The following is a 25,485-nucleotide window of genomic DNA, read 5'->3' as shown; positions in this document are numbered from 1 at the left end:
TGGAGGGAACGCTCCTAGACTGAGTTTACTGTAGCAAACATTCTGCCACGCGTGTTGCTGAACACACGCGCTTCACAAACCTGGGGTACGCCTGAAGCACGAGCTGCAGATATTCGGTGTGAGCGCCTTTAAGGGAGGGGAGGGAAGGAAAAGAACAAGCAATAGCAATCAGAAATTCTTCAGAGCCCGGGCTCTCAATAGCGGGAAGGGGAGTGGTGCTGCCGCACCGCTATGAGCCGCGTCTAACCAGGAGACCAGAGCGGGAAGTGATGTGGGTTCCTCTCTCGCATCACAGGATGTCTCGCTGATAAGAGGTGTCCAGACTAAACACAACCAGACGGAGCGCGGCTGCTCGGGCGGTGCCGGCGCTTCACTTCCACTCCGTGAAAACAAGGCAGCTGCAAGTGCAGATAAAGTAGAGGCCGCGCGTAGCAAAGGGGTTCGCGCACCTGCAGCCGCGGCCGCCCTTGCTGCGAGGGGCAGGAGCTTTCTGATGCTGGATTTTCAGCCTCTTGGTAAATTTCCTCCCGCTCTGGAGCAGCCGCTCTGTCCCGCCACCCCGCAGGGGCTCCTGCGCCGCACTTGATATGACTTCTGTAAAAAAAATGAAAATTGAGCTTTATACATCCTTTTCTCTCGAATTTGGCGTGCACGCAGGAAGTTTGTCACACTGGGTTAGTCACTTATTTTTGAGGAAACCACAATTCTCTAGATGGGCTTATTCGGAGAGAAATGGCATCAGGCAAGCAGGAGAGGAGTAAGACAACAAATTCAGGGTTGGAAATGTCTTTGTGTAAGCTTGGAGTTTTAGCTGCTCAGTTCCTATTGACTCTCAGTGTGGTTTATACTTTTTCTTATCCTGATGCTGAGATCCAATCTGGATTCCTGTCTGCCTAAAAACTTATAGTAATTAATCGTTTAAGAAGTGCAGTGATTGGAGTTCCAGCACGCTATGGTGCTCTTAACTATTCTGGTTTTCACCCTCCTTTCTGGAACTTAAGCCACCAGAAATATTTAAGAATGTCAAAGCAAAGCGGCTCACTTGTGTAATTGTACGGTCCTGTAGGGAAAAGGGAATTCCTTCCTCACCTCAACTCGGCCATGTTGCATCTGGACGTACATGGTTTTATTACTCTTGTCACGTGTTAAATGTTAATGCCCGTGTTAAAGTCTACAAAAATCACAGTGGAACTGGAGTATTTTTAGATGGTTTATGCTGTTTCTGAACACCTTTCTGCGCAGATCGAGGACCTGCAGGTGAAGCTGCAGCACGCGGAGGCCGACAGGGAGCAGCTCCGGGCGGATCTGCTGCACGAGCGGGAGGCTCGGGAACACTTGGAAAAAGTAGTCAAGGAACTGCAGGAACAACTGTGGCCTAAACCCAGCAGCAAAGGCGGCGAGAGCACGACGAGCAAGGCCGAGAACTGAGCCGCTTCCCCGCAGCGGACAGACTGACGGACGCGCGCAGTGAGGGCGGACGCGGGGGTACGTGTGTAAGTGCATGTGTGAGTAGTTGTGTCTCGGCACACGCATCTATGACTACGGATTCTCATTAATCGGAAGGCAAACGTTACTCTTTGTAACAGAAGCACTGAATTACGCCTCTTATTTTTCCCAGTCCATATAGCACAACATCTTACTGTGCCTATAGAACACAAAGTGTTTGTAAACAAAATACTTTTAAGTCCACAGCAAATTTTCTACTGGCAAACTCGGAGCGAGCGGCGGCGTCCAACTCCAATCGGCGTCAGCGGCACGGCCGCAGTTCTGCTGGGGCCCTTCTGCCTGCTGGAACCTTCTGCATTTTAAAAACAAATACTTTTCTTATAAGCTATTTAAAATAATTCATTACACAGACTTGTTATTAAAAAAATTAACAAGATTTTTATAACGAACCTTTAAAAGCAAAACAACAAAAAAAAAACCCCTTCGATGCACAATTTTTAATGACTCGTTATAGGCTTTGGTATTCTCGACACAGAACCCTCTGGTGACGATGCCATTTCGCGAGCGGTTTTGCAGCCGTCGAGGAAGCCGGCGCGGTTCTGATCCCGTCACGGGGCTGTGTGAGGATTGAGTGCTTTTCAGCGTTGATTTTGTCCTTGGGAGGAATCGTCGTCATTTCCGTCCCGATGGGAGGAGCAGGGAAGATGTGGGACTGCGCGGGGGGGATGGGAGGATGGATGCTTTGGGAAGATAAACCCGGCCTTACAGATTCAGGGTTTGCGAATCGCCACCTTTTCTAAAGCCGTCTCCATGAATCGGTGCGTTCAAGAGACTCACTCCAGCCAAGAGCACTTCAGGAAAGGAGGAAATAAAGGAGGAAGTGGGTGATCGGTTGAGTGCGTTGAGAAATAAAGCAGAAGACACGTGCGTTTTGAAGTCATTCTGAGATCTTTACTTCAGCTTTCAGCTTTCTGGAAAAACTCATCTTTGTTGCACCATTGTACCACGAATTCAGTATTCACCTGCTTGTGTGATGAACCGTCGGTCGGGATCTCTGTGCCCCAACGTCGCGTTGTCGGATGCTACGGAAGACAAAAACGTTTTTGCTGCTGTGAATAGGCCTACATATTTTTTAAAAAAATACTTTTTTTGGTTTTGAAAAACAGGAATTACTTTAATTTTGGGATGCCAGCCGCAGCCCCGGGGTAGGAACGCAGCGCGCCGCGCCTGGCCTCACCGGTGGTGGTATTTCTGGTTTTAAACTGCACTTTGTCAGATTCTCACTCTGCGTTTGATTCCATGTTTCCAAGTTTACAAGTGGAGCGTCCTGGGCTCCGCGCTGGACGTGAGCAGCGTCGCCCCATTCCCAGCACGCAGCACCTGTCCCCGTCACCTCCGGTAGCGCGGATGCGGCCGCCGGGGAGCAGAGACGCCCCGAGCGCTTCGCAGGACGCTGCTGCTGCTTCCCTGACCGCACAAGATCCTCAGCCCTGAACTCTCCCCTCCGCCACACAGAGCTCATCAGCGGCAAGCGAAGAGGTGACCTGGGGCTGCCCATGTGCCTTCCAGCTCAGTTTTCCTCTCAGCAGCTCCTATAGGCAACGCCGACGCTTTTTTTAACCTTAAAGAACAAAAGGAGAAAAAACAATCCCCCCCCCACCTGTGCACCATCACACAGAGAAGTTACTCGCAGCAAAGACGCGCATTTCCAGCCATCTTTATTTGCTTTTGGACATTGGTGCAAACTATGTAAGATTAAAAATCACTTCCCAGTAGACGGAAAGCGGCTTCCAATCCCAAAATTATCGTATTTACTTACAGTACATTAGAGAGTTGTTTTGTTTTGTTTTTTTTTTTTAAACGAGCTGTTTGCTTGAAACCATTATAATAGCCATTATAATAACTGTGAGCATTAACGGAGAAGTTCATATATATGTTTGAGGTACAAAAAACCAAGAATAAATCCGAAAGGAGTAGAATTACTGGGACAATGTCCAAGCGTTGGGAGCAAGAAGCAGCTGCGCGGGCCGGGCCGCGGCCGCCGGCTCGCGCCCATCTCCTCAAGTGCAATGCAAAAGGAATCTTCATTATGCTTAAGCAGGTTTTATTTTTTATTTTTTTCTTTGTATTTTTTTTTTTCTGTGATTATTAAATCATATGCATGGAATTAAAATCTCTGCCATACGTATATTCATTAATGGGCATTATTACTGTCTTATGTAAAGGGTTTATTTTGTTATGCAGTATGCATAAAGATGTTCTCAGCCTTATGATTTCCAGAGCTGTTGTTCACTTATTTCTTCAAGGGAAACTAAATAATTGTAGCTGTAGTTGCTCAGTGTGCGTTTCAGCGCAGAAATTACACAGAGAACGGGCGCCTTCCCGCCCCCCCGCTCTGGGACGCCTCAGCTTTGGGAACTGGGGCTGTTAGGGTTTTTTGCTCTGATCTCTGCTCCTGTCTCTCCCCTCGGACTCCACAAAAAGTGGCAAAAATACCCACCTGTTATTTCACACAAAAGCGGCCGCTCACCTGCACCCGCGCCGCGGTTTTATCTTCTCGCGCCTGGGGAATCGCACGGATTCGCTGGCACCGTTTCTTCTCTGCATACGATGCTTTTATCCTCCAGAATTAATGAAATCTGCATTTTTTTCAAAGGAAAAAGTAGAGCAATGAATGAGCTCCTGGGCAGCAAACAGTCTTCTCAAACAAGCGCAGCTGCGCCGCCGGGACGCGGGGTCAGGCTGGCGACCGAGGGGACTCAAAACTGAACTCACACTGTTGCTCCAAACCCACCCTTCCTTCTTCTGCCGCATTACGGTAATTCTAGAAACGAGAGTAACCATGACAAATGGGCCTCACCGTATTTGGGGGCAAAACTCAATAGTATTTGATCCTGGGGTGTGGACACACGCTGGTGAAAACATTAGGGTTTAAAATCAGTGCGATTCAATCAGGTGCAAGACAAACAGTCCCTCACCAGGAGGAGTCTACCTTAAATCATTTTGTCTTTCCTAAAGACATTTTAACAATAAAACCCTAATTATTATTTCTGCAGAATATGTAATTTATTTCTAACGCGGAATTCCCGTGAATGTAATTCATGTTTCAATGGCCAGCGGACGGGCACAGAGACACAGAGACACCAATTCTGGCCCGGGGCTGCGGGCCAGCGGGTGCTCAGAGCAGGCAGGCGTGGGGTGCTGGGTTCTGTGTGTAATTTCTGTGTGGTTTCCGTGTCCGGCGCTGGACCCGCGTCCCCCATGTCCCCCCATGTCCCCCCGCGTCCCCCCGGGAACTGGGAACTCGCAGCTTCGCGTTCCATGGGCTCTTTAGTTTCCTTTAAGAAGCTGGAAGGGAGAAGAGGTGTTTGTTTCTACAGGCTGTTGACTCTCCCTCTACTTACAAATATATTACTTAATACTTGTATATTCAGTTTAATTATTCATTGTTTCTATTACTGAAAGAAGGCTTAACGAAGGGAAAAGAAACCAACAGCAATAACATTCATATCTATGAGCAGCTAACTAGTATACATAATATTCTGCTTTTCAAACAGAACTAGCCAATGTAAAAAAAAAAAGTTAAAAGTAAATCCAACATGTAAATACTTGTTTTCCTTTTACACTGTTGTATAATACGTGTATATGGTGTTTACTTTTTCAAGACTCTTTCTTACCTGGTCGGTGTCTTGTTTTCCGAGTTGTGTTTTTAACCGAGAACCTTTGCTGTCTGTAGGAAAAAACAAAACAAAACCTTTTTGCAAGTTTTCAACGGGGTTTCAACCTTTTTCCTCCATCCGCCGCGTCCCACTCGTCCCGATTTTCACTGTAAAGTATTCCACGTCCAGAGGTTGGTGCCCCCGTTCTGCCCTCTCCTCAGTCCACGTCTTTTACAAAGGAGCTTTTTGTTGGTTTGGGGTTTTTTAGTTTTTTGGGGGTTTTTTTTGTTTTGGTTTTGGTTTGGGGTTTTTTTTTAATCAAAAGAACTCACAGAAATGACATTTTTTTCAATTGAAGAAAAAATAAATCTTTACATTTATAATAGCCAATAGCATTTCAGCACATTTTTGTTATCCTGGTCTCTCCTATGCTGCTGCTAATGACAATATTATGACTTACTCTACTATTCTAGAACTATTTTTCTGTAAGTAATGTATGCTTTCTTGTTTATAAATGCCTGATTTAAAAAAAAAAAATAAGAAAAAAGCTTGGCATATTTATCTATTTCGCTGTGTACCCGGATAGTCCTTTTCCACCCCCTTTTCCACCTCCCCTCCCCTTGAAGCAGATAATATTGTAAAATAAAGGACTTTATGAGATTATGTATGAAAATAGCTATGCTTATATACCACAGTGACTGAATGTACAGTGTATAGACGCATTACCTAAAATAAAATTGTTTGTCCAGAAAAAAAACCAATCTATACCTGGGCTGTTTGTTGAGATTTCTGTGCTGCAGCCGCGGCCCGATTGTCCAGGATGGAACCGCAGGTGGTGGAAGATGCACCAGGGACTTCATCTGGTTTAACCCAGAATTACAGAAGCGGCTGCACACACACGATCCCTGACCCGTGTTTGCCGTGCAGTGATGTCCCAGCTCGCACATGTACCTAGAACACCAAGCAAACAGCATTAAACGCCCTCAGATGTCGGAGGGCCGCTCGATTTCCTGCCCCGTTGTCTCTTTTCTGGCAGCAAACCCCAAATTCTGCCTTCTCACCTTCGCTGTGCTGGGGCACATCCAGGGGTCAGAGCAGCCCCCTCCTGGGTCCTTCCAGCGCCGCAGGTGACACCGGGAGGGAGGAATTGGGCTGGAAAGGATGCGCAGAGCGATTTTGGGGAAATTCCACCAACCTGGCACAACCTGTTGAATAAGAACTGTGAGCGCATAGGAGTTTGTACCGGGTCAAAGCAAAAGAAAAACGCAAGGGGGAAAATGCAAAAAGCAGAAGATGGAAACATATGGTAAAGCAATTCTCTGCTGGTTTTTCTGAGAAACGGCTGCAGAATTTCCACAGCTCTGGTTCATCTCTCAACATGCCCTTGTAAAAGAGTGGAAAAGCCAGAGAGTGAGCAAATAGCTTAAAAACCCAGCCCCAAGCCCCTCTCAGCTCAGTCTGAGCCGGTGCCGGGTGCCAAGGCGCTGGGGCCGGTCCCGTTTCCACCACCTGGATGTCACCAGTGGGCACGCGGGGCTGCGCTGCTGCCTCCGCCCCATTTCCTCTGCTGTTAAAGTAACAGAATCTTTTACGTTTTCTGACACACTTCAGTAACCGTTCCACACATTTTGTACACGAGGAATAGGTCTGCAGCGACCAGAGTGACCTCAGGAACCGCTGTGTTTGTCAGCACGTCCCATTCACTTTACTTTTTAGTAGCTTCGGAAAATAGCCCATATTTTGAAGCAAAATGGCTTTAGAGAAAGGAGATGTTCCCATATCACGAGGGGCAGGAGTCACGCTCCCAGCTCTCACGAATTCACCAGCTCATTTTCTTAACTTGAAATAGTAGAATTCCTTCAATTAGGAACATGAGAAAAAAACTTGTTACCGTTCTACCGCAAATCAGTAAAATAATCCAAATTCACATAGGAAGATAATCCAAATTCACATAGGAAGATAATCCAAATTCACATAAATGCAGATGCTACTACCACTACACTGATAGAAGAACATGTCTTAATACTGTGGAAGGAGATAAAGACAAGACAGAAATGCTTCCAGCCCATGGCTGTGTCGTATTTTTGCCGTTACGGGCAGGACGGCGCCGGGCCCAGCGCCGCTCAGATCAGGACACGGCCCGTCCACACTTTGCAGAAGACCCGGGATCAAACCGTGTTCACTCCGGTTTCTGTCTGGAGTGGGCGATGCTGCCCTGAAGGGGTTTGGCCCCCACACGGAATCTCCCGCCCGGACCCCACCGGCTCATGGGCACCGTCCCCGTTCCTCTGCAGCCTCCGAACACAGCGGCCCCAGGAGCCCTCGGTACCTGACCCGCACTGGAAAAACAAACACACAAAGGCAAAACACACAAACAAACCTCAAACACCCTCAAGTTCAACTTAATTTCACAAAGCAGAAATAGTTCCAAAGTCTAACAGAGGCCCCAGCCCCTTGCGCTCAGGTCTCTACAGCCCTGCCCCAAAGAGCTTTCGGCCAAACGGGAGCGACGAAGAACGACGAGTTAAAAATCAACAGCGAAGTGAGATGAACTGACCCGAGCTCAACCGAGCTCCTGGAGACCAGAAATACAACCTCATTTCCCCAGGCCTCAAGTAAAAAGTCTTCACGTCTTATTCAATGTTTTACGGAAAAACAAGCAAAACCACCCAGAAACCAAATTAAAAAAACACACAAAAACCAAAAACCACCACAAAAACACCCACCACAAGCCAGCACAAGAGCCTTAGAGCTGCTCACTCTGAACACGCTATATACACAATAAATTCAATGCTTGTATGGAGCACACCTGATAGAAATGGCCGCAAACCATCCAAACCAGGACTAAAGCCCAGCTCAGCGCTGCAGCTCAGCCCCTGGTCCATAACTAACGGAGCAAAGAGCAAAGGTAACGCACCCCGAGCAGAGCGGAGCGTTGAGCGGGGTTTTCAGTACAAGTTCTGAGAGCACTTGTCACTGCCCATGGTATCCAACCCACACTGCCCATGGTATCCAACCCACACTGCCCATGGTATCCAACCCACACTGCCCATGTGCTCCCACACTCGTTTGCTGAGAAGGTATTAAAGAAATACATCTTGGCACATCTGCAAGGACGGGATAAAACCTGCAGAAGGTGATAGGAACCAGGGAGGCAGTAAAACCCAGGAGTGTCAGAGTTAATGATGATATGTGAGTAATCCAGTTATAAAGGCACTGTCAGGAGGAAGAGAGCACAAATATAATAAAACACAGCTGTATGACATACACTCCAGAGGAATTTTTATGAGATGGCTTATGCGCACTCCAAGTGTACCTGACTGCAATGCAAATTCCCACACACGTTCGTTTGGGAGGGAAAAGAGTTTCCGCAGATCTCTGCGCCGAGCTGATGGAGCTGGATTGGGCTCCCCAGCACCGGCAGGTTTGCTGGCTCGTCTTCTTGGATCTGATTTTTATTTGTTGTCTGCTGAGTCAGCTCCTTCATCTGGAACCCTGAGAATTTCATGGTTTTAAGCAACCCAAAAGATTCATTATATGCATAATTTTTAAGCAGCAGTTTCAGCAGTCCCGCCTCTGAAGTGTGCGATCGTTGCGCCTTGCCTGTATCCAGCTGCTTCCTCTACGATCCTCTGCATGCAAAAAGTGGGATGTGGTGAGCAATGAGCTGCTTCTGGCTACACCGAAATAAAGAAAAATAACATGGACCGACACATTAAGACCACAAGCGACACGGCTCACAACTGGAACTGGTGCTGTTAGGTGAGGGGTTCTGTACGCAGTTCCGAACTCTGCACACACGAGTCCCAGCGAGCGCAGCAAAGCGCAAACCCACTGCCAACCCACCACCAAAACGGCTCCTGTGGGGCTGCCAAAACGGCTTCAGCAGGGCCACCAAAACTGCTCCCGTGGGGCCCCCAAAATGGCTTCAGCAGGGCCACCAAAACTGCTCCTGTGGGGCTGCCAAAACGGCTTCAGCAGGGCCACCAAAACTGCTCCCGTGGGGCCCCCAAAACGGCTTCAGCAGGGCCACCAAAACTGCTCCCGTGGGGCCCCCAAAACGGCTTCAGCAGGGCCACCAAAACTGCTCCCGTGGGGCCCCCAAAACGGCTTCAGCAGGGCCCCCAAAACGGCTCCTGCATGGCCACCAAAACGGCTCCCGCGGGGCCCCCCAGACGGCTCCTGCCGGCGCCCACTCTCAGACCCTGAGAACCTGCCTCTGATTCTGACCATGTGCAGTACAACTCGGGCTACAGGAGGCTTGTCCTTCCATCCTGCTGAAACCTTGGATTTCTCTGAAGTATCCACCCATTTCAATGGGTAACATTAGCAAAACATGGGGGAATCAAAAAATACATGTTCTGTTCCAGCAATTATTGGCTAAAGGATGCTGGATAGGCCACTTCACCTCAGCTCACTGGCCTGACCGAGCTGTCAGCTCTGTTGACGCACTCACTTCCCAGAACTGCAGCGACGATAACCCCGAATGTCTCATACCCACTTGTTGTGTGTGCAAAGCCGACGAATATAGAAAGGGCGGACTTTTTTAAAATCACACAGCACAAGAAGTAATAGGAAAACTCTTCACAATTTTTGCATTTTGAAAAGCAGAATGGAAGCGGGGGAAGAGGAGACGAGGATTTGCTAGCACACATGTACGAACCTGTGCAGCTGGCAGATAATGTGCTTTGCAGGTCACTGGCTCTCAAGCACTGTGTTATCTCCCTGTAACATACACCTTGTTGTGTCTTACTGCTTAATTACAGCTGATAGGCAGGCCATAAAATTGCTTATCATTAGCCAGAGGATGACAATTACAATTTAAGATTTAACTGTTTTCTTTTCTTCTTCAGCCAAGTGTCTGTATGACACTTCCTTAGCCCAAGAAAAGATTTGCACACGCAGAACAAATCCATAGACTAATTGGTTATGTGCCCCTCATAATGATGTATAATTTAGGAAGCACGCGTTGCATTATAAAGACGGCAAACAGCACTCGGCATGGCACGGAGCCCGTATCTGAACCGGAGGGTCACTTGGTCAGCTACACATCCCTGAAAACACTCCCGCCAGCAATAAAACCATAGAAAAGCCTCGCTGACGTTAGAGCTCGCGTGTGCAGCGCAGGCGGAGGAGCAGCTGCATCCATCCGGCCCCCTCTGTTATTCTCCTGCATTATGATGCGCTGCAGAAACTTGGGGCTTAGTTCGGCAGAGCACCGCGCTGTAGATTTGATTTGAAAACAGCGTTTCGTGCACCCCAAAGTCTTCTTTTCTTTATCAGGGCTTTCGTTTCAGAAATGGACGCAGTGAACAGGGATCCCAGAGCTGGGAAGTAGTTTCAGTCTGCTCAGGCTGAACTGGCACTGAGTAGCTGCACCCTTTGCAAGAAACGGAGATGAGTTGTTCTGCACAAACAACCCAAAGACTTAGAGATTGCTTACAAATATTCTGCACTAAAATCCGCAATGGCCTGAGAGGAGCTTTAACTACTGATCACCACAACAGAGCTTAAAGACTGAGTAAGAGCTGTTCTGTACCTCTGCTGAGCGTATACGAGATTCCCTCGGAGCAAAGCCTTTAACTCCTGAACGTAAATGTGATAACAGAGTTGTGATGACTCCTAACGTCAGAGGTCAATGGTTTCAAACTCGTGTCCTGTAGTTTGTTGACCCCCATTTATCCCAGCCAGCACAGCACACGGGTGCGACACAAAAATGTTCCAAAAACGCGTTCTGATCTTTCACCTACAAGAGATTAAAAATAGCTCAGAGTAAGAGCTTTTAGCATTTTGTCATAGCAATTTCTCCATCATGTATGATAGATAGCCAGCTACATGGGAAGAGAATGAACCGGGCCAGAGATCAGATAATGAAGGAGCCTGGATTCCAGCTCCAAGAGGACGTGTCCTGGAGGCGGGGGTGCCCTCCGCTCGCCCGCGGGGCCGCAGCCTGGACAGAACTCCGCGCAGACGCCCAGCAAAGCAGCTCTGCTCACTGCCATTCCCATTCCAACGCCTAACAGCTGTGGGAGCTCAAGGGAGTCTCCAGTTCTGGTTTGGATTTTTCAACCTCCTAGCACGATCGTGGTCAGAATTCCCCTTTCAATTTGTATTTATATATATATATATTTAAAGACAGGCGCTAACTTGGGCTATCCAACATAACAGCTTCAGCCGCTCGGATTTGCTGAAAAATCAGCTGCCTGAAGTGTCTCAAGTTACAAGCCAGAAAATGAATATCTGAAACTAAACCCCTTCCTCCCATAACCCTGCTGGACGACCCCGTTGTTAAGCCTTGCAGCTCTCACTTCTGGGTATCTATCTCGTGGTGATCTTGCAGCAATGAGATGCACATCACCATTACTAAAGCACGTAACACCAGCGAAGAGAACCTTGAGAGCAGGCTGTCCTGACCCATCGCTGCCAGGTGCTGATGCTTTCCTTCCAAAAAGAAAAATCAGGTTGGGATTTATACACATTCATTCTCACTAACCTCATTTCAGACAGTTCTGACAATGTGTTCAGTATTTATTTTACTGTAAGTTTCTGGATTTTGTACCATCAACAATTTTATGAGCTAAACGAGTAAGAAAACGCCCCAAAATGTACTCGACTGTCAGCAGCCTCCGATGGAGGAGATTCCCTCCGATCACGAACGCTCACTAGCCAGGCGCGATAGCTGAATAAGTATCACTAAACCCAAAGAAGCACTTCACTGCCTGAAAGAGAATCTGTTTTTGTAATGTTATCAGTTGGTTTAATAAAAGTTGTTGTCTATTACTGTAAACTACGCGTGACATGTATCTTTAGATCACCGCAGTCACAACTGCCAAAGAGGAATAGATGTCCAAAGTATTTATTCAGGAAACTAAAGCTTCCAAAGCTGCAGCTGCTTCCATATTAACTCAGAATGATGCACACTTTCCCAGCAGCTTATAAACACTGGAACATCTGTTTAGCAGACACCTTTATGACATCTTGCCTCCCTGAGCACTGTGCTAAGATTTAGAGACATCACGGTAAATCTTGCAGAGGTGCTAAATAAACTGCGCACACACAGAAAGGCAGGAAAAAGCGCAGGATTGCTCACAACCCTCCCCTCCTGGTCTCCGTTCTCCAAAGACTCGGCAGCACGACAACCCAGGTTTGTCAAACACAAACAAAGCCGTAAAAGCAGACATTAAATCATTTTGGCAGCTGTTTCTCACAGACCCTCCTGCGCATGTCACGCAGCACAGGGCACCCATGGGAGCTCCCAGAGGCTCCTGCGAGACAGAGAAGGCGGATGGGGAGGGGGCAACACAGTAAACCCAACAATGCTTTGTACCCAAGAGCTTGGGAAATGCTTGAGAAGCTAAGAATTCCTACACTCCCCAACAATTCAGGTCCCCATTTTTGAGTTTTCCAGTTGGTTGCCCTTTTGCTTCAGACTGATCTCAGATCCCATTTTGTTAGAACATAAGCAGACACAGCATTTTATATTATCTATATGTTAACAGCAAAACCGAAAACCATTTGCGAAGCCCTCAAGACAGCCCCTGTAACAGAGACCCGCAGCACAGGTCTTACTCACGCAAGTCACCCAGAGCAGCACCTCCTTCCAGAATCACGTGAAATTCAAAGTGGAGTTTCGGGTATGAATCAGAACTGAGCAAAGGCTACCGAGTCTCACCCATTACCTCCAACTGGCTCCACTTTTTCCAAACACATTATCATCGCGGTCAGATTTCACCTTTGGACCAGGAAGCGACAGTCTGTCTGCTTCTCTTCCACCATCACAACCCTGACGACAACGTGAGGAAAAACATATTTCACGTTTGGACTAGACAATCTTTAAACTTCCAACACAAACCACTCTATGATTCTATGCCACCCCTAGTATTTGTGTGTATGTCCTTCCATAGGCTTTTTTATTCGCCTCAGGGAGTTATTTCCAGGGCCAAACTAACGTGGTCTTCACATGACCGCATCATGTGTTCACTTTGGTTTTGATGTGCTTATGTTATATCTATGTTATTTTAGCCCCGTGAATGGGCGTGTGGAAGGAGAACAGCCTATGAGAAATGAACACAAACGCCAGGATGCCTGGGTTAATTCAGATTTCACTGAACACGACAGCACCTTGGAGGGGCTGGGCAGGGGCGGCAGAGCCTCCGCAGTTCAGGTAATAACAGCACAGATTCCTGTCTGCTCGACACTGCAGTGTTTCCTGGCTCACTCAGTCTGCCACACCAAAAAGCTGCGATTTCACATCCTGCAGCAGCGAGAGGGAGCACACAAAGAACAGGTACAGCTGCTAAACTTCGCAGCAGAAGCCAATCCAAACGGAGCAAACACGGGTGATTCAAACCAGACACAAAAGCATCATTAAATGAAAAACAAAATAAAGGAAAACGTGTTTATCACAATTCTACTGAAAGGCATTTGCGATTTGTATTACTTATATTTTGGTACCTTGCTGATTATTTACCTGTGGGCAGAATTTGGAGGATCGGATAGGGTGTGAGGCTCAGAGCCAGCCCCAGGCCATTTCTGACACAGGGCTATGTCGAACAAAGCGTCTGGAGACAGGAAGGATCCGACTCTCCCAGCACCACCCGGGCGAGCACTGGCGATGCACAGCACCTCCCAGCACCAACAGCCAGCGTCGCCCCATTTTCTGCCAGTCATGGTAATACCTTCTTATCTGTATTCTCAAGACAAATCCCATATGCATCAGAGACCAAAGGGCTCTGACAAATTCCAGCTAACGTACGATAAACAGCTCAAGTGCAAAGGGGGTGATTTTCTGCCTCTGCTCACAAAGCTACAGAGGGGTTCACATCCCCTCCTGCCATGAGAATCCAGTGGATCCCAACAACGGAGGCCAAACAGCTCGTCCTCTCCGTTCCTGCACGTAGCCACACGTCGTACTAAGTTTCCATTTATAAGGAGTCTATATGGAGGCAATAAACCATTCACAGATATTATAAACGTTGTACAGGTCAGGGTACTACACAGGCTAGGGTTAACAATTATTTACTAAAGCAGCTATTAATCATTTACGAAATACATATGAATTGAAACTCAGTATAAGTCATTACTACATATAACAACCATTATCATGCTGTTTATCTGTGTGAGACTTGTGCTCCCATCAGCCATGAAGCAAGGTGTTCTATCCAGGGAAATGTTTCTGGAAAAAAGAACACGGTTCTCCTCCCGTTCTGCCCAAGACCTGGTTTTATCTCTCACAAGCAGCTGAAGTCGTGGGGACCCAAAGCCCTAAACCATCTGGCAGGAATCACCGAGGCACGGTTTGACTCGCTGTCACAGGACATGACCTACAACCATTGCCAACGTTCATGGGCCTTCTTCTCTTTCCCAAAGCAAACTCAATTACAAATTGAAAAGTCCTGCGGTGCAATTCTCCCCGGCGGGGCCGAGTGTCTGTCACCTCTGCAAGACACCCCGCAACAATCACAGCTGCTGGGTGGCTGCCAGCCCCGTCACCTCCGCGACTGCAGAGACCCCGAGCAGCTCAGCTGCAGGGCAAGGGAACGGGTGACCCAGTATTCCTTCCACTAAATTTACACCTCGATTGCTAACGGCACAGGCCGTGTGAGCACTGAACACTGGCGTCACCTCTACAAGAGCCTTCTGAAATATTAACTGTCTCTGTTCCTTAAAAGCAACATTACTGTGTCCTGGCAACACCCTGCCCGTTGATCGGGTGTTCCTGTGGATTTTTCCTCCTCAGCATGAATTCAAATCATGTGCACTTTTGCCATATTTCAGTTATCCACTACATCGGCGAACTTCCTGCAGTAGTTCTGATTTGGTTAGGGTTTACAGTACAGTGCGTCTGCACAACAGCACTTTTTCAGCACATTTTCCTCTGCCAGTATTTTTCATGATTCAAAACTACTTGTGTTACTACTGGGAAAACTGATACTTGCTCCTCCAATACCTCCACCTGCAATAGGTGCACGCTCCGCACATTTACGTATGCAACATCAAAACCCATTTCCATCCTGACAAGTACATCCTTTCTGCTCCTGTACAGATGCATACTTACATAAATCAGCCAACCTCCAGCTCTTATCCGAATAAATGTTTAAGTATATTCTTAACAAAGCCAAAGAGTAAGGGCATTACCACTAAACGGGACTATTCACTTGCTCAAGCGTTTGCTGAAACGCTGTCCTGGATGGAGACGGCGTTGACCCACAGGGCAGACGAGTCTTTCACGTAACCCTGGAGATCCACGGGGCGTCCAGGCAGCATTTGTGCCGTCTGATAAGCGCTAATCTGATAAAGACTTCACCACGCAGGCTGCATGCGTCAATGAAGACGGTGTAGCAAGTGGATATTGCAAGGATCCTGCTTATCTGGCTGAGAACAAATGAAAATTCATTCAAAGAACTTGGTGCTTTAAAGATAAACACCGGGAAGGTCTTGCAGGGTGGACACCAGGAGATGAGGTTATCACAACGCCCGGCAGGCTTAAAAAATCCCACCCCTTTATTACCGTGGCAATTAAAAGATAAAGTCACAGACTTTCAAAAGCTGTAGAGGTGTCTCGTTCCAATTTAAATCATGGGGCAGCAAAGCACTTACGAGTCTGAAAATCTGGCTCCTAATGGCACTGATTTTAAAGTGCAATCAAACTTATAATATACCTTTTTTTTAAATTGTCTGTTCCACATTAATTCTTCATGAGTTGTTGGGACAAATTAATCTATAAATTTAGGTAATCAAGGGAAGCATCATAAGGAAAGCATGAAAGGAACGTGAAATAATGCTCCATGTCTCTCGAAATTAAGCCACTGATGATTAGTTCTGAAGCTCTTCGCAGAAGTATTTCCCTTCTCAGACACGTCAGGGCTAAAGGAAATTTTAAAACCTCTTTCTTCTTCCTGTATCTCGACAACTTCCCTGTAATGAAGTCCAAGCAGAAAGGGCTGCTTTCTCACCCAGTGAAACACGGCGCGGGCCAGTTTCATTTCCCCGACGCTGAAATGCCTGAATTCCCAGCCTTACAGAAGAATTGCAACTCTGAGCTAGACTCGGTGGTTTCAGTTCTCAGGAGGTTTGTTTCCCACAGCTGCTCTTCAGCCAAGCTGTGAATGAACCTGAAAATTCATCTGAAAAACCCTCTATGGTTTCTCATGCTTTCACAATTACATTATAGCTCTTTCATCAACATTTATCACCGCCCCCTGCAGGGAATTCCCCCGACACATGGGTAAAATTTACCTGGAAGGCTTGTAAGCCTTGATAAGCATTTCATCTCAAACAATGCAAAAACTTGTTTCAAATAAGCCTGGGAAATTTTCTTTTACAAGCGCTGTGATTTTGTTATGGAAGCTCCGACTTCTGAAGTTCTGCTCTGTGGGCTGGATTTGGAGGCCCCAAGGCAACTGGAAGGACTGGTGCATCCTCTGTGCTAAATGCACCAGATGCTCCCGTTCACCCCAATCCCTTGAGCCCATTTACCACCACTTCTTTGTTAGAGGGTTAAGATTCTACCAGAAACTAATATGGAGTCAACCCCCATTTTAATTCATATTGACAAATCAAACAAATTCTGAATTATTCAGAATGTGTAAGCACAATCTTAATCATCATCTTATTTATTATATGCTATATATATTAAAAAATTTATCTTATAATTATATTATCTTTAAATCTAGCTGTTTATAATCAGAGTAATACATTCCAACAATGGTAAAATGAAGATAGGGAGTAACTGTTCATTCCTGATGAACACAAACAAAAAAACATGCCTGCCATCTATATGTTGAACCCACACCTATTTCACGTGTTCATTTTCAGAACATACAAGCACCTGAATTTCACGTCAGCCACTACCCTGCCTTTCCTGGACCCTCAAATAAGCAAAAAGGCGAACCTAAGACACCGTTTGTAGGTTAGATTCAAACTGCAGTATTTTGTGGGTGGGAACGTCCTACTACAGATGAACGTAGCTCTAAAAGAGTACATCTTTGATCTTCCTTTACAGCCAGCACATCACAAAATAATTAACATTGTTCAAAAGTGTATTACATATTCACACACACTGCTGCACAAGGTTCATGCCTGGGAACACCCGTTTAAATCACCATACGAATTCCTACCTGATCAAAGGAAACTACTGAACACAGAACCAGCTAGAAAAGACACCCAATGGAGTACAACTTGAAATACACACCATGTAAACAACCTCCTGAAATACGCTCAGCGGTACTATCACATTCTTTAAAAGTAAGGATGACATGGGAAGCAAAAAGGCAGGGGGAGGCAGATTTTAACTTTGTGTAACAGACACTTACACTAGGAAACCCAATGTGTGCAGGAATGTGCCCAAACGCCGAGTGCAGCTGACACAGAACGGCTCACGCCTAGATTAAAAATCTCTCCTCAGTCTCTGAAACACGGACACTGCACATAAACTACTTATTGGGAATGGTCTCCAACTTCAAGCTATACCTGGGAACAGTGCAGAAAAAGACTTGCTGGCACGGGCCAAAACGCTGCCAAGAGACATTCCGGCACTTCAGCGGTACAGGAGCGTGTTCCACGTTCGAGGAACATTCCTGGAACATTCCCAGGCATCCTTCACTTCAGCAGTATGGACCCAGCACTTAGGAACAAGGCCGAGCTCACCAGCACTGAGGCAAAAGAGAAGCTATAGCGATGAGCTTCAAACAACTTAGTCCTGGCCTTTGCCTGGGACTGCACAGTGAAGATTAACTGGTAGAGGCCTAGAGGACTCCCAGCCGGTGTGCGAGACAGGTGTATGCCAGCAAAAAGAAAGCATTACCCATATACAGAACATTTTGGACCTAAGGAAAACAAAAGGAAAACCGGCCTGAGGAACGGAATACTCTGAATAGAGCAACTGAAAAATGACGCAGGGAAACAGCAGCCTGTTTCCAGATCACGGAGATGCGCACACACAGGGGTTTGCCAATTGTCTCTATGGAACCCCTAAATATCCACTGACATTACTATAAATCCTTCCTTCCTGCAAGCCAGCGTTCCCCAGCCCGCTCCATCTCTCACTTCCCCCACAGAAATGACAGACTGACTCTAATCTCCCACCTGCATAAATCTCCCACAGACAACCACAAATATTTTAGCTATGCTGATTTATGGAAGCACAAGCAAGACTAAACCAGGAGATACATCCTCCATCCACAGTGACTGATGGCTTGCTGCAAATCTTTCCATTTAAAGCGCTGTCACTTTTGCAGTTCCATAGAGAGAGAAAAAAAAGGCAGAAAATAACGTGCAGTAATGCAACCTACAGCAGCTCCTGGGCGAAAAAAAAGGCATTCGTGCAAACTTGGAAGAAATCAGGTTTCCCGAATAAAATGCTTGCTACTAACTGAAGAAATTCTATTTGAGAGAGGATGTGAAAACAGCTGCAAGACCCTGCGAGCCTTCCTCCTCCCCCCTCCAACCAGCCCATTTTCTGACTTCAACTGCCCATGGCAACCCTCATTTACAGCCAGTGGGAAATGGTCTTTTCAACCAACGCTCTGCAGCTGATGCTGCCTGCTTGAGTACCCCTGGTTTGAAAGAATGAGTGAATATGGGGATTCCCTCCTCAGATTTAACTACAGCAGCCTCCTGATTCCAGAACAGTTATCAACCAAGTCCTTGAATTCAGTGGACTGAGCTTTGAAGGCCACGAGGCGCAGGCAGCTCCCCCGACCTCAGAGAATAACCATCCCAGATGGGATTAGTCTGACACGAACAAGATCAGGACCGTTGAGTTTACCCATGGCAGATAAGCAAAAAGACACAAACTGCGCAACAAGAGACCCGTCAGCACCGGGTTCAGCGCGTCCGCGCTGCGGGAGGGCCCCGTGCAGGCAAGAGCTTCCGGAGGAGACCGAATTCATTGAGCCGCTCAGAGCAGAGCTGTTCTCACGTTGGTGCTTTGCACAAGGGCATCAACAGGGACAAATAACGCTTGTGGAAACACATTATTACTCTTCTGAGCACTGACAGTTTCAAAGAGCTGGGCTGAGATCTGAAGTCACAGAGAAGACAGAGCGGTTTCTGCATTCTTGGCTCCACCGACACCGCTTCCTGCCCCGCACCTTCCCTGCGGGCGCTGAGCCCTCCCCAGCAGCCTGTCCAAAGCCACCATTCACCTGTTGCCACAAGCACACTAGCAGTGACACCCGACTCAACAGCTGGACACTTCCTGCTCGACTGCAACTAATTGACCAGAAAGTACAGCCTTACAGCAGGATCGCCCAGCATACTCCAAAATTTAATTGACTTACCAAAAATTCCGCTGGACACAAGCCATCTGTGTTCTCACCTCCTGGCTCCAAGACATGAGCTGGAAAAAAAGAGAAGGAGGGATCCTTGGTTAACATGAAGAGAAACAGATACTTTATTTCTGTGGAATGCAGAGCAACACAGGCATATCTGAAATGTAACGCTTATTTTAGGGCATGTTACTTGTCTACATGGTCTATTATACAGAATTCTGGACTCAATTTCCTCTCCAGGCTCTGTGAATAATCACTTCCTTTCTCTACACTGTAACTTCCTCAGCCAGTAAAATGGGGAAAATTATACATACTATCCTTAGAAATGCATTTAATGGCAAATATTTATGTTATAGCTAATTGTGCAATATCATTAATAAAGGAGCAGAGCAGCTGCCAAGTATCTTGGGACACACTCCCATCCATTTCAGTGACAAAGTTACACACGTGTGCTTTAGCTTTCTCATCCCACACTCACCGAGAATACCTGTTCTACCAGGGAACTTCGCTTTCCCTGGCTGGGAAGAAACAAACAAACAAAAACCAAAACAGTGGTAACATTTTGTCCTCATTTTTACCAGCTCCTAAATCCAACTCAGAGATGTGAAAACAAAATCCTTATTTGAGAATCACAGAAAAAGCCCAGAACTCAGTGCCAGGCACTCCAGTAGGGCCCTAAGACTTCACTGCACGTGGTTAAGTGTCATCCGGATTTTGCTCTAAAAGTAACTTTGTAGATTGCTTGCAGATTTCCATGGGTCACCCACTTGAGGCAGTGAAATAATGCTTGTGTTAGGCAGGATCTTAATAAGAAACAGTAGAAAAAGAGATTAAAAAAAAGTCAATGAGGATTTTGAGAGGTTTGGCAGTGGGATATAGTGATCATCACCATGAGGGCGGCAGAATGCTCCCCACCTTTCCATCTCCTACTATCTTCTAGCACAAAGAACTTCTCGGTTCATGCGTCACGCTGATAGCAAACGACTTGGACAATTCCGACAGCTATTTGTGTTTGTACCATCTAGAGGAGAAAACACTCATTTCCCCAATCTGTTCAATATGGCAGATGTTGCTGCTACAAACCAAGTGCCCATATAAGGGCACTGACACCATAAGGCTTGAAGTGACGCTCCCAGGGTGGTACTTGGTTCTTCGCATCTCCGAATCCATCCTGCCTGTCCCTATGGCCGAACTGCGACAGTACAGTTGGGCTAACGCAAGAAATAAAAGGAAGGCAGAGACAAGCACAAATTTTAATTAATGTGCTCGCTGTGAAGTAGCTGCCGCCAGGAAAAAGTGAACAGAATTTTGGCTTAAATAGCCTAGACATCAAAGAACAGTTCCAAAGAGGTCAACGTAAAAAGCTGTGTGGTAGCAACTCAAGGGAAAAAATAGCAAGGTCTTAGCCAAACCATGAAACATCAAGGAAACGGAAAGGAAAAAAAATCGATTGCTTTTTTATTCCTGCTAGTCTTCTTTGGGACACGTGGGCCGCGATTTCAAATAATCACACATAATACTACCAAAGCCTCGGGTTATGTGCGAACCCATACGTCAGAACAACAGCAAACAGTTACACAAGGCGACGATCCCTATGTGAGAAACACACGGACCGTGTCCTGCTCCAACAGCGGAGCTCCAGGAACATAAAACACGGAGCCCACGCACCTGGGCAATGCCCGCCTCGGTTCTCTGCTCCCCCCGAAGCCTGCGCGACCTCGCTGCTGCACCCCGACCTCGGTTCAGTGCCTGGAGCGGGTGTGCTCCGCCTGACTCCTCGGCGCGTTGTTCTTTTGCTGCTGGGTGCACTTCTCCCAGCGTCCAAGGTTTTTGGTTTTGCAGGTGGAATGGAGAGGCTGGGAATATTTTCACGCAGAGGAGAGGAAAATGCATTTCAAACCGAGCAAGAAAGCGGTCATTGCAAACACTAAGAGGAAAGGCTCGTGGAAGAAAACTGTGTATTTTGCACATGGAAGAAAACTCAGACAAATTGAAGGAATGGATAACTTTGCAACCTGGAGTTTTAGCCCGTCTGGGGACCAAGGACACCGCTGATCCGCTCCGGGTGTGGATTCTGCGTGCCGAGAAAGGCAGATTTGTTAAGTGTGCACTCCTGCTCCTCGCTGCCCGCTGCAGAACTGAGGTTATCACGGGCAGACTTCAAAACTGCAAAGAACGTTCCTTAGAACACAAGGGTCAGATGGTTCTGATCAAGAGAAAATAAATCAAAAAAGCAAACAAATGCACTCCGAAAGCCAAGTTTCACCATGAAAGGCAATAGGGTCTTTTTTTCTTTGCCTGCTCTTGCCCTTATCCTTGAAATAATAGTTCTGGGAAGGAGATTTCAATAGATGCCATAAAAAAGCCGTGGCCAGCCTGCAGAGCACGTTATCCAGAGGGAGGGGTAAACTACTCTGGATGTTCTACGGAATGAAATGATTTAATAACCTCAGCCAGTGTAGCTCACTCATATAAACTTTCACAAGCTTTAGCACTGCGTTTGACTCACTTGAGAATTCTTGACAGCTGTTAAGACACTTTCCAGCTCTCCAGTTAGGGCAGAGGAACCGTACAATTCCAATAATTCATTGCAGAATTTGCCAGAAAATTAGAGAAAATGATTGTGATTTTTCTTTTCCCTTTTAAAGGAAAAGGTATTGTATCTGACACCTAAAATATTTCTTGAGGAGTGGTACTGAGGAAATATTTGCACCTGGCAAACAGGCCGTAGTCTGGGTAAGAACAAAGCCCGGTGGGTCCCGGGGCTGATGGAAGTTCCTACTCCAGACACTCACAGGCAACCAGGAAGGTCTGTTGCAGGTTTTATTTTTGGCTTGGTTAAATGCGATATACAATCTTATCAGATGTGCTGCAGAGAGATAAAGCAGCATAGAACAGAGACAAGATCCAGGCTGTTTAATGAAACACCTTCTGTTAAAAATTCAGCTACGTAAAAGGGCTGTATCCTGCACACTTCGACAGGCCCAAGCACAGCGCCTGACCAGCAAACAGTTATTTGTATTTATTGATGATTTTATCTAAGTACAAACCCCTTTTCTTGAACCAAACTCATTTCTGTTACTACTGCCATCACAAAGCCTGATGTAGCGCTTAGACCCCAGTTCTTGGCCTATGTATTGTGGAAAAACGCAGTCTATTTCTCTGCAATGTATGGCAACTCTGCATCGTATCGTAAATGCCAAGAAAGGCCATGGTGCTGGGCCCGAGATAAAGGGAACGCGCTACTGTGCAGACAGCTAACGCGGAATTGCTCACGGCAGGGCAGGAAATCGTATCAAAGATCCCTCCGTGATCTTGGTGCCTCCCACACAATCCTCATCCTCCGCACTAATGCTCATGGAGCGGCACGGCTGCGACAGCTCCCGTGCTTGTCCGGTGGGACAAGGAACAAAAGGCTTGAGCAGAACGGTCACGGATGTGAGCTGCTGATACTACGTGGTGAACCTGACCATTTTTCTAACATCTCTGCTCAAGAACAGTCAGCTGGTCTCTGTGCGGCCAAGATAACGAATCTCGCTCACAATGCAAGGCAAACAGAGGCATTCTGAAGAAAGAATGGTGAGATCTGAAGTCGAGATACATGTTTTTAAAGGTTGGGCCAAGTGGCATATGCCTGTCCGGTAATTCCTTCTGCCTTCATCTTCTGAACCGTGTAACAGCGTGTGACTAATATCAGTCCTCCCACTTCTCCAGCCCAGTCATTTCAGCTGGTATTTCGCAGCGCACCACACTGTGTGCTGACATGCCTCCACCCTCCGCCAGCTTTCCTGTTCTAGAGAGAGACACGGTGACTCACGCATCGCTCTTACTATTCAAACCTTTTAAGCAAATTCAAATGCAAGTTTTAAAGGTGCTCTCTTGATTTGGGAATGCCTGGCTGGGGTTTTCTTTTTCTGTGCGCACTGTTTCGTCAAATTATAAGTAATTTTCCAACCTCTATGATGCTGAGACATTTTAATAATTCATGAACCTTTCTGACACTGTCAAATTGCAATTTGGAAATGCCAGAGGTACCCACCGATATAGGCATTTGTTGATGCTTATAGGAAAGCAAAGAGAAGAAAAGAAGGATGGTAGAATTCGGTTGCTAAATGCCATGTCTGGCTTGTAGTGCATTTGACAGCCATCACTAAAAGCTGAGGTGGTGGAAAGAAGGAAGTGAAAAACCTGAAGCGAACGCATTTTAGACCTGATACCAATGCAACCCACTCCACAACGTTCTGAAGAGAAATACTGCAGATTGTTATTTAACTTCCAGCACATTTATGTCAGATTTGAATGCAAAGTATTTTATCATCAACTCTGGGCATCTCCAAGAGATAGCTGTATAACTATAAAACCAAAGGTAGAAGAGCAATCAACCACAACTGCAAAACAAGGAAAGAAACAATGAAACCCTCAGGAAACATGGACTTGAAAGTGCATCTCTAAGCTTCACAGAACTTGGGCTATAGCGAAGGAGCAGGCTGTATTTCTAGAGCAGATGAAACGCTCGTCAGGAAGCGGCCTGCCGGCAGATCCTGCCCGCAGCGTCACCCAAACACAGCTCATCGTAACAGCAGGACACCACAGAAAAGAGAGCAGGATCACTACAAAGGCAGAGCCTCAGCCCTTCTGGCTGCACGGGTCAAACTGAGCTCATCTGGGATCGGCTGTGGCCGTGTGGCCATGAGGAAGCAGACGGGCTGACACTGCCTCTTTGGAGAGGTGCGCGATGCTTTCAGGGGTACGTGTGGCCCTGAGCACACGGGCCAGCTCTGCTGGAGGTGACGATACCTACGGCTGGAGTCCTGCTGAGCTCCGCTCTTGCTCTGGACATTGTGCTTCCTCTACAACAACCCAAGGGCAGATTCTAATAGGATACTTCCAGTCAACCTCACTTCTTTGATTCGCTTCCCTAAGCTGCCCCGAGGAGCAGCTGAAGGCTCAGCCCAGGGCTGAGCACCCGCAGCGCGGCCGGGGCTCCCGGCACACACTGCTCACTGAAGGGCGCCGGCTTCACCCTCGGCCTCCCTCAACCCAACACCAAGCGCGGCCGCGGCTCCCTTCTAGGGCCGGGCCTTCATACCCGGGCAGCTTGCTTTCCACGCACCGCTTCCCAACACAGCTGCCATCTCCCCTCCACCTTCAGGCCCCCCAGCGAGATGAAACCCCCAGCAGACGCGAAAGCGACGCCGCTTGTGGCCGGAGGCTCAGGCGCAGCTCCGGACGCGCCTGCCCCAGACATGGCGGCCGCGCCGTGAAGAGCCCGGCCCCGCAGCTGGGCCGGGGAGCGGCGGAACCCGCGCTGCGCCTGGGCTGCTGCCAAGGGCAAGGCCGGGGAGGAGGAGCGGAGCCGCTGCCGCCGGGGCTGCCCCTGCCCCGGGCCCCACGCTGAGGCTCGGCCCCAGCCAGCAGCGCGGAGCGACGGCCCCTTTAAGAGCCCCGGCGGCGCCCCCTGGCGGGTGGTGCTTGTCCCGTGGCCCCGCCCGCCTCTCCCCGGTGTCGGGGCGGCCGGAGCCGCGGTCCCGCCGGCACCCGGAGCGCGGGCGGCGCCGCCGGCTCGGCCACAGCCGGGCGGGGGAGCGGCGGGGGGGGCCGGGCCTGGGGGGCCGGGGCAAGCGGCTCCTCCCGCCCGCAGCGGACGGGGCGGGGCGGCCATCGCCCGGTGGTTCTTACAGCGCGCGGGTCCAACCCAGGGGTTTTGATTCATTAAAACCCCGCACAGACGGGTGCGGGAAAACGAGCCGAGCCTGGAGAAGCTGGGGGCGAGGCCTCCCCTCTAGGACCGGTGTTTCCTTCAAGCTCAAGTCGCACCTTTGAGCACAGATACGGCGAGGGGGACTAAGGCTGTTCCCAAACAGCTTTGTGAAGAACTAGAACAAGCTCCCCCAAAAGCTCTTTGCAGTTACAGCAAGTGAAAAACCAGGAAGGCTTCGCAGCTCAGTGTGACAGCCCCGACAGGAGTTCTGCCCTCCCACACTCCATGTGCGCAGTCCCGCACTTGCACCGGGAGCCCCGGCCCTGCCAGTGCCCAGTGCCTAGCAGCCCCGGTGGGGCCAGAGCCGGCACATGTGAGTGACTCACCCAGGACCATTAATTCCTGC

At 48.0% G+C, this 25,485-nt stretch overlaps 2 protein-coding genes across 3 annotated transcripts in view; one reads left to right on the top strand and one right to left on the bottom strand.

Moving 5' to 3' along the window:
- Positions 1-5,862, top strand: part of SKI (SKI proto-oncogene) — an 85,850-nt gene extending 79,988 nt beyond the window's left edge. For both annotated transcript variants that reach the window (XM_071798593.1, XM_065854955.2), the window contains one exon: positions 1,243-5,862. In XM_071798593.1, coding sequence (XP_071654694.1) covers positions 1,243-1,428 — 186 coding nt within the window. In that variant the 3' untranslated portion in view covers positions 1,429-5,862. The remainder of the gene's footprint in view (positions 1-1,242) is intronic.
- LOC136111082 (uncharacterized) lies at positions 1,571-25,040 on the bottom strand. The gene is made up of 6 exons (XM_071798611.1): positions 24,468-25,040; positions 19,388-19,446; positions 6,167-6,310; positions 5,874-6,056; positions 5,124-5,176; positions 1,571-4,085 (listed from the first exon to the last, which is right to left on the bottom strand). The coding sequence occupies exons 1-6, from the start codon at positions 25,038-25,040 to the stop codon at positions 4,063-4,065; spliced, it is 1,035 nt and encodes a 344-aa protein (XP_071654712.1). The 3' UTR covers positions 1,571-4,062.
- Positions 25,041-25,485: the final 445 nt, after the last annotated feature.

Source organism: Patagioenas fasciata, chromosome 23 (assembly GCF_037038585.1).
Source record: "Patagioenas fasciata isolate bPatFas1 chromosome 23, bPatFas1.hap1, whole genome shotgun sequence".
In the NCBI taxonomy this organism is placed as follows: Eukaryota; Metazoa; Chordata; class Aves; order Columbiformes; family Columbidae; genus Patagioenas; species Patagioenas fasciata.
Note: the sequence above shows the minus strand (reverse complement) of the source record. Positions and strands in the feature narration are given on the sequence as shown.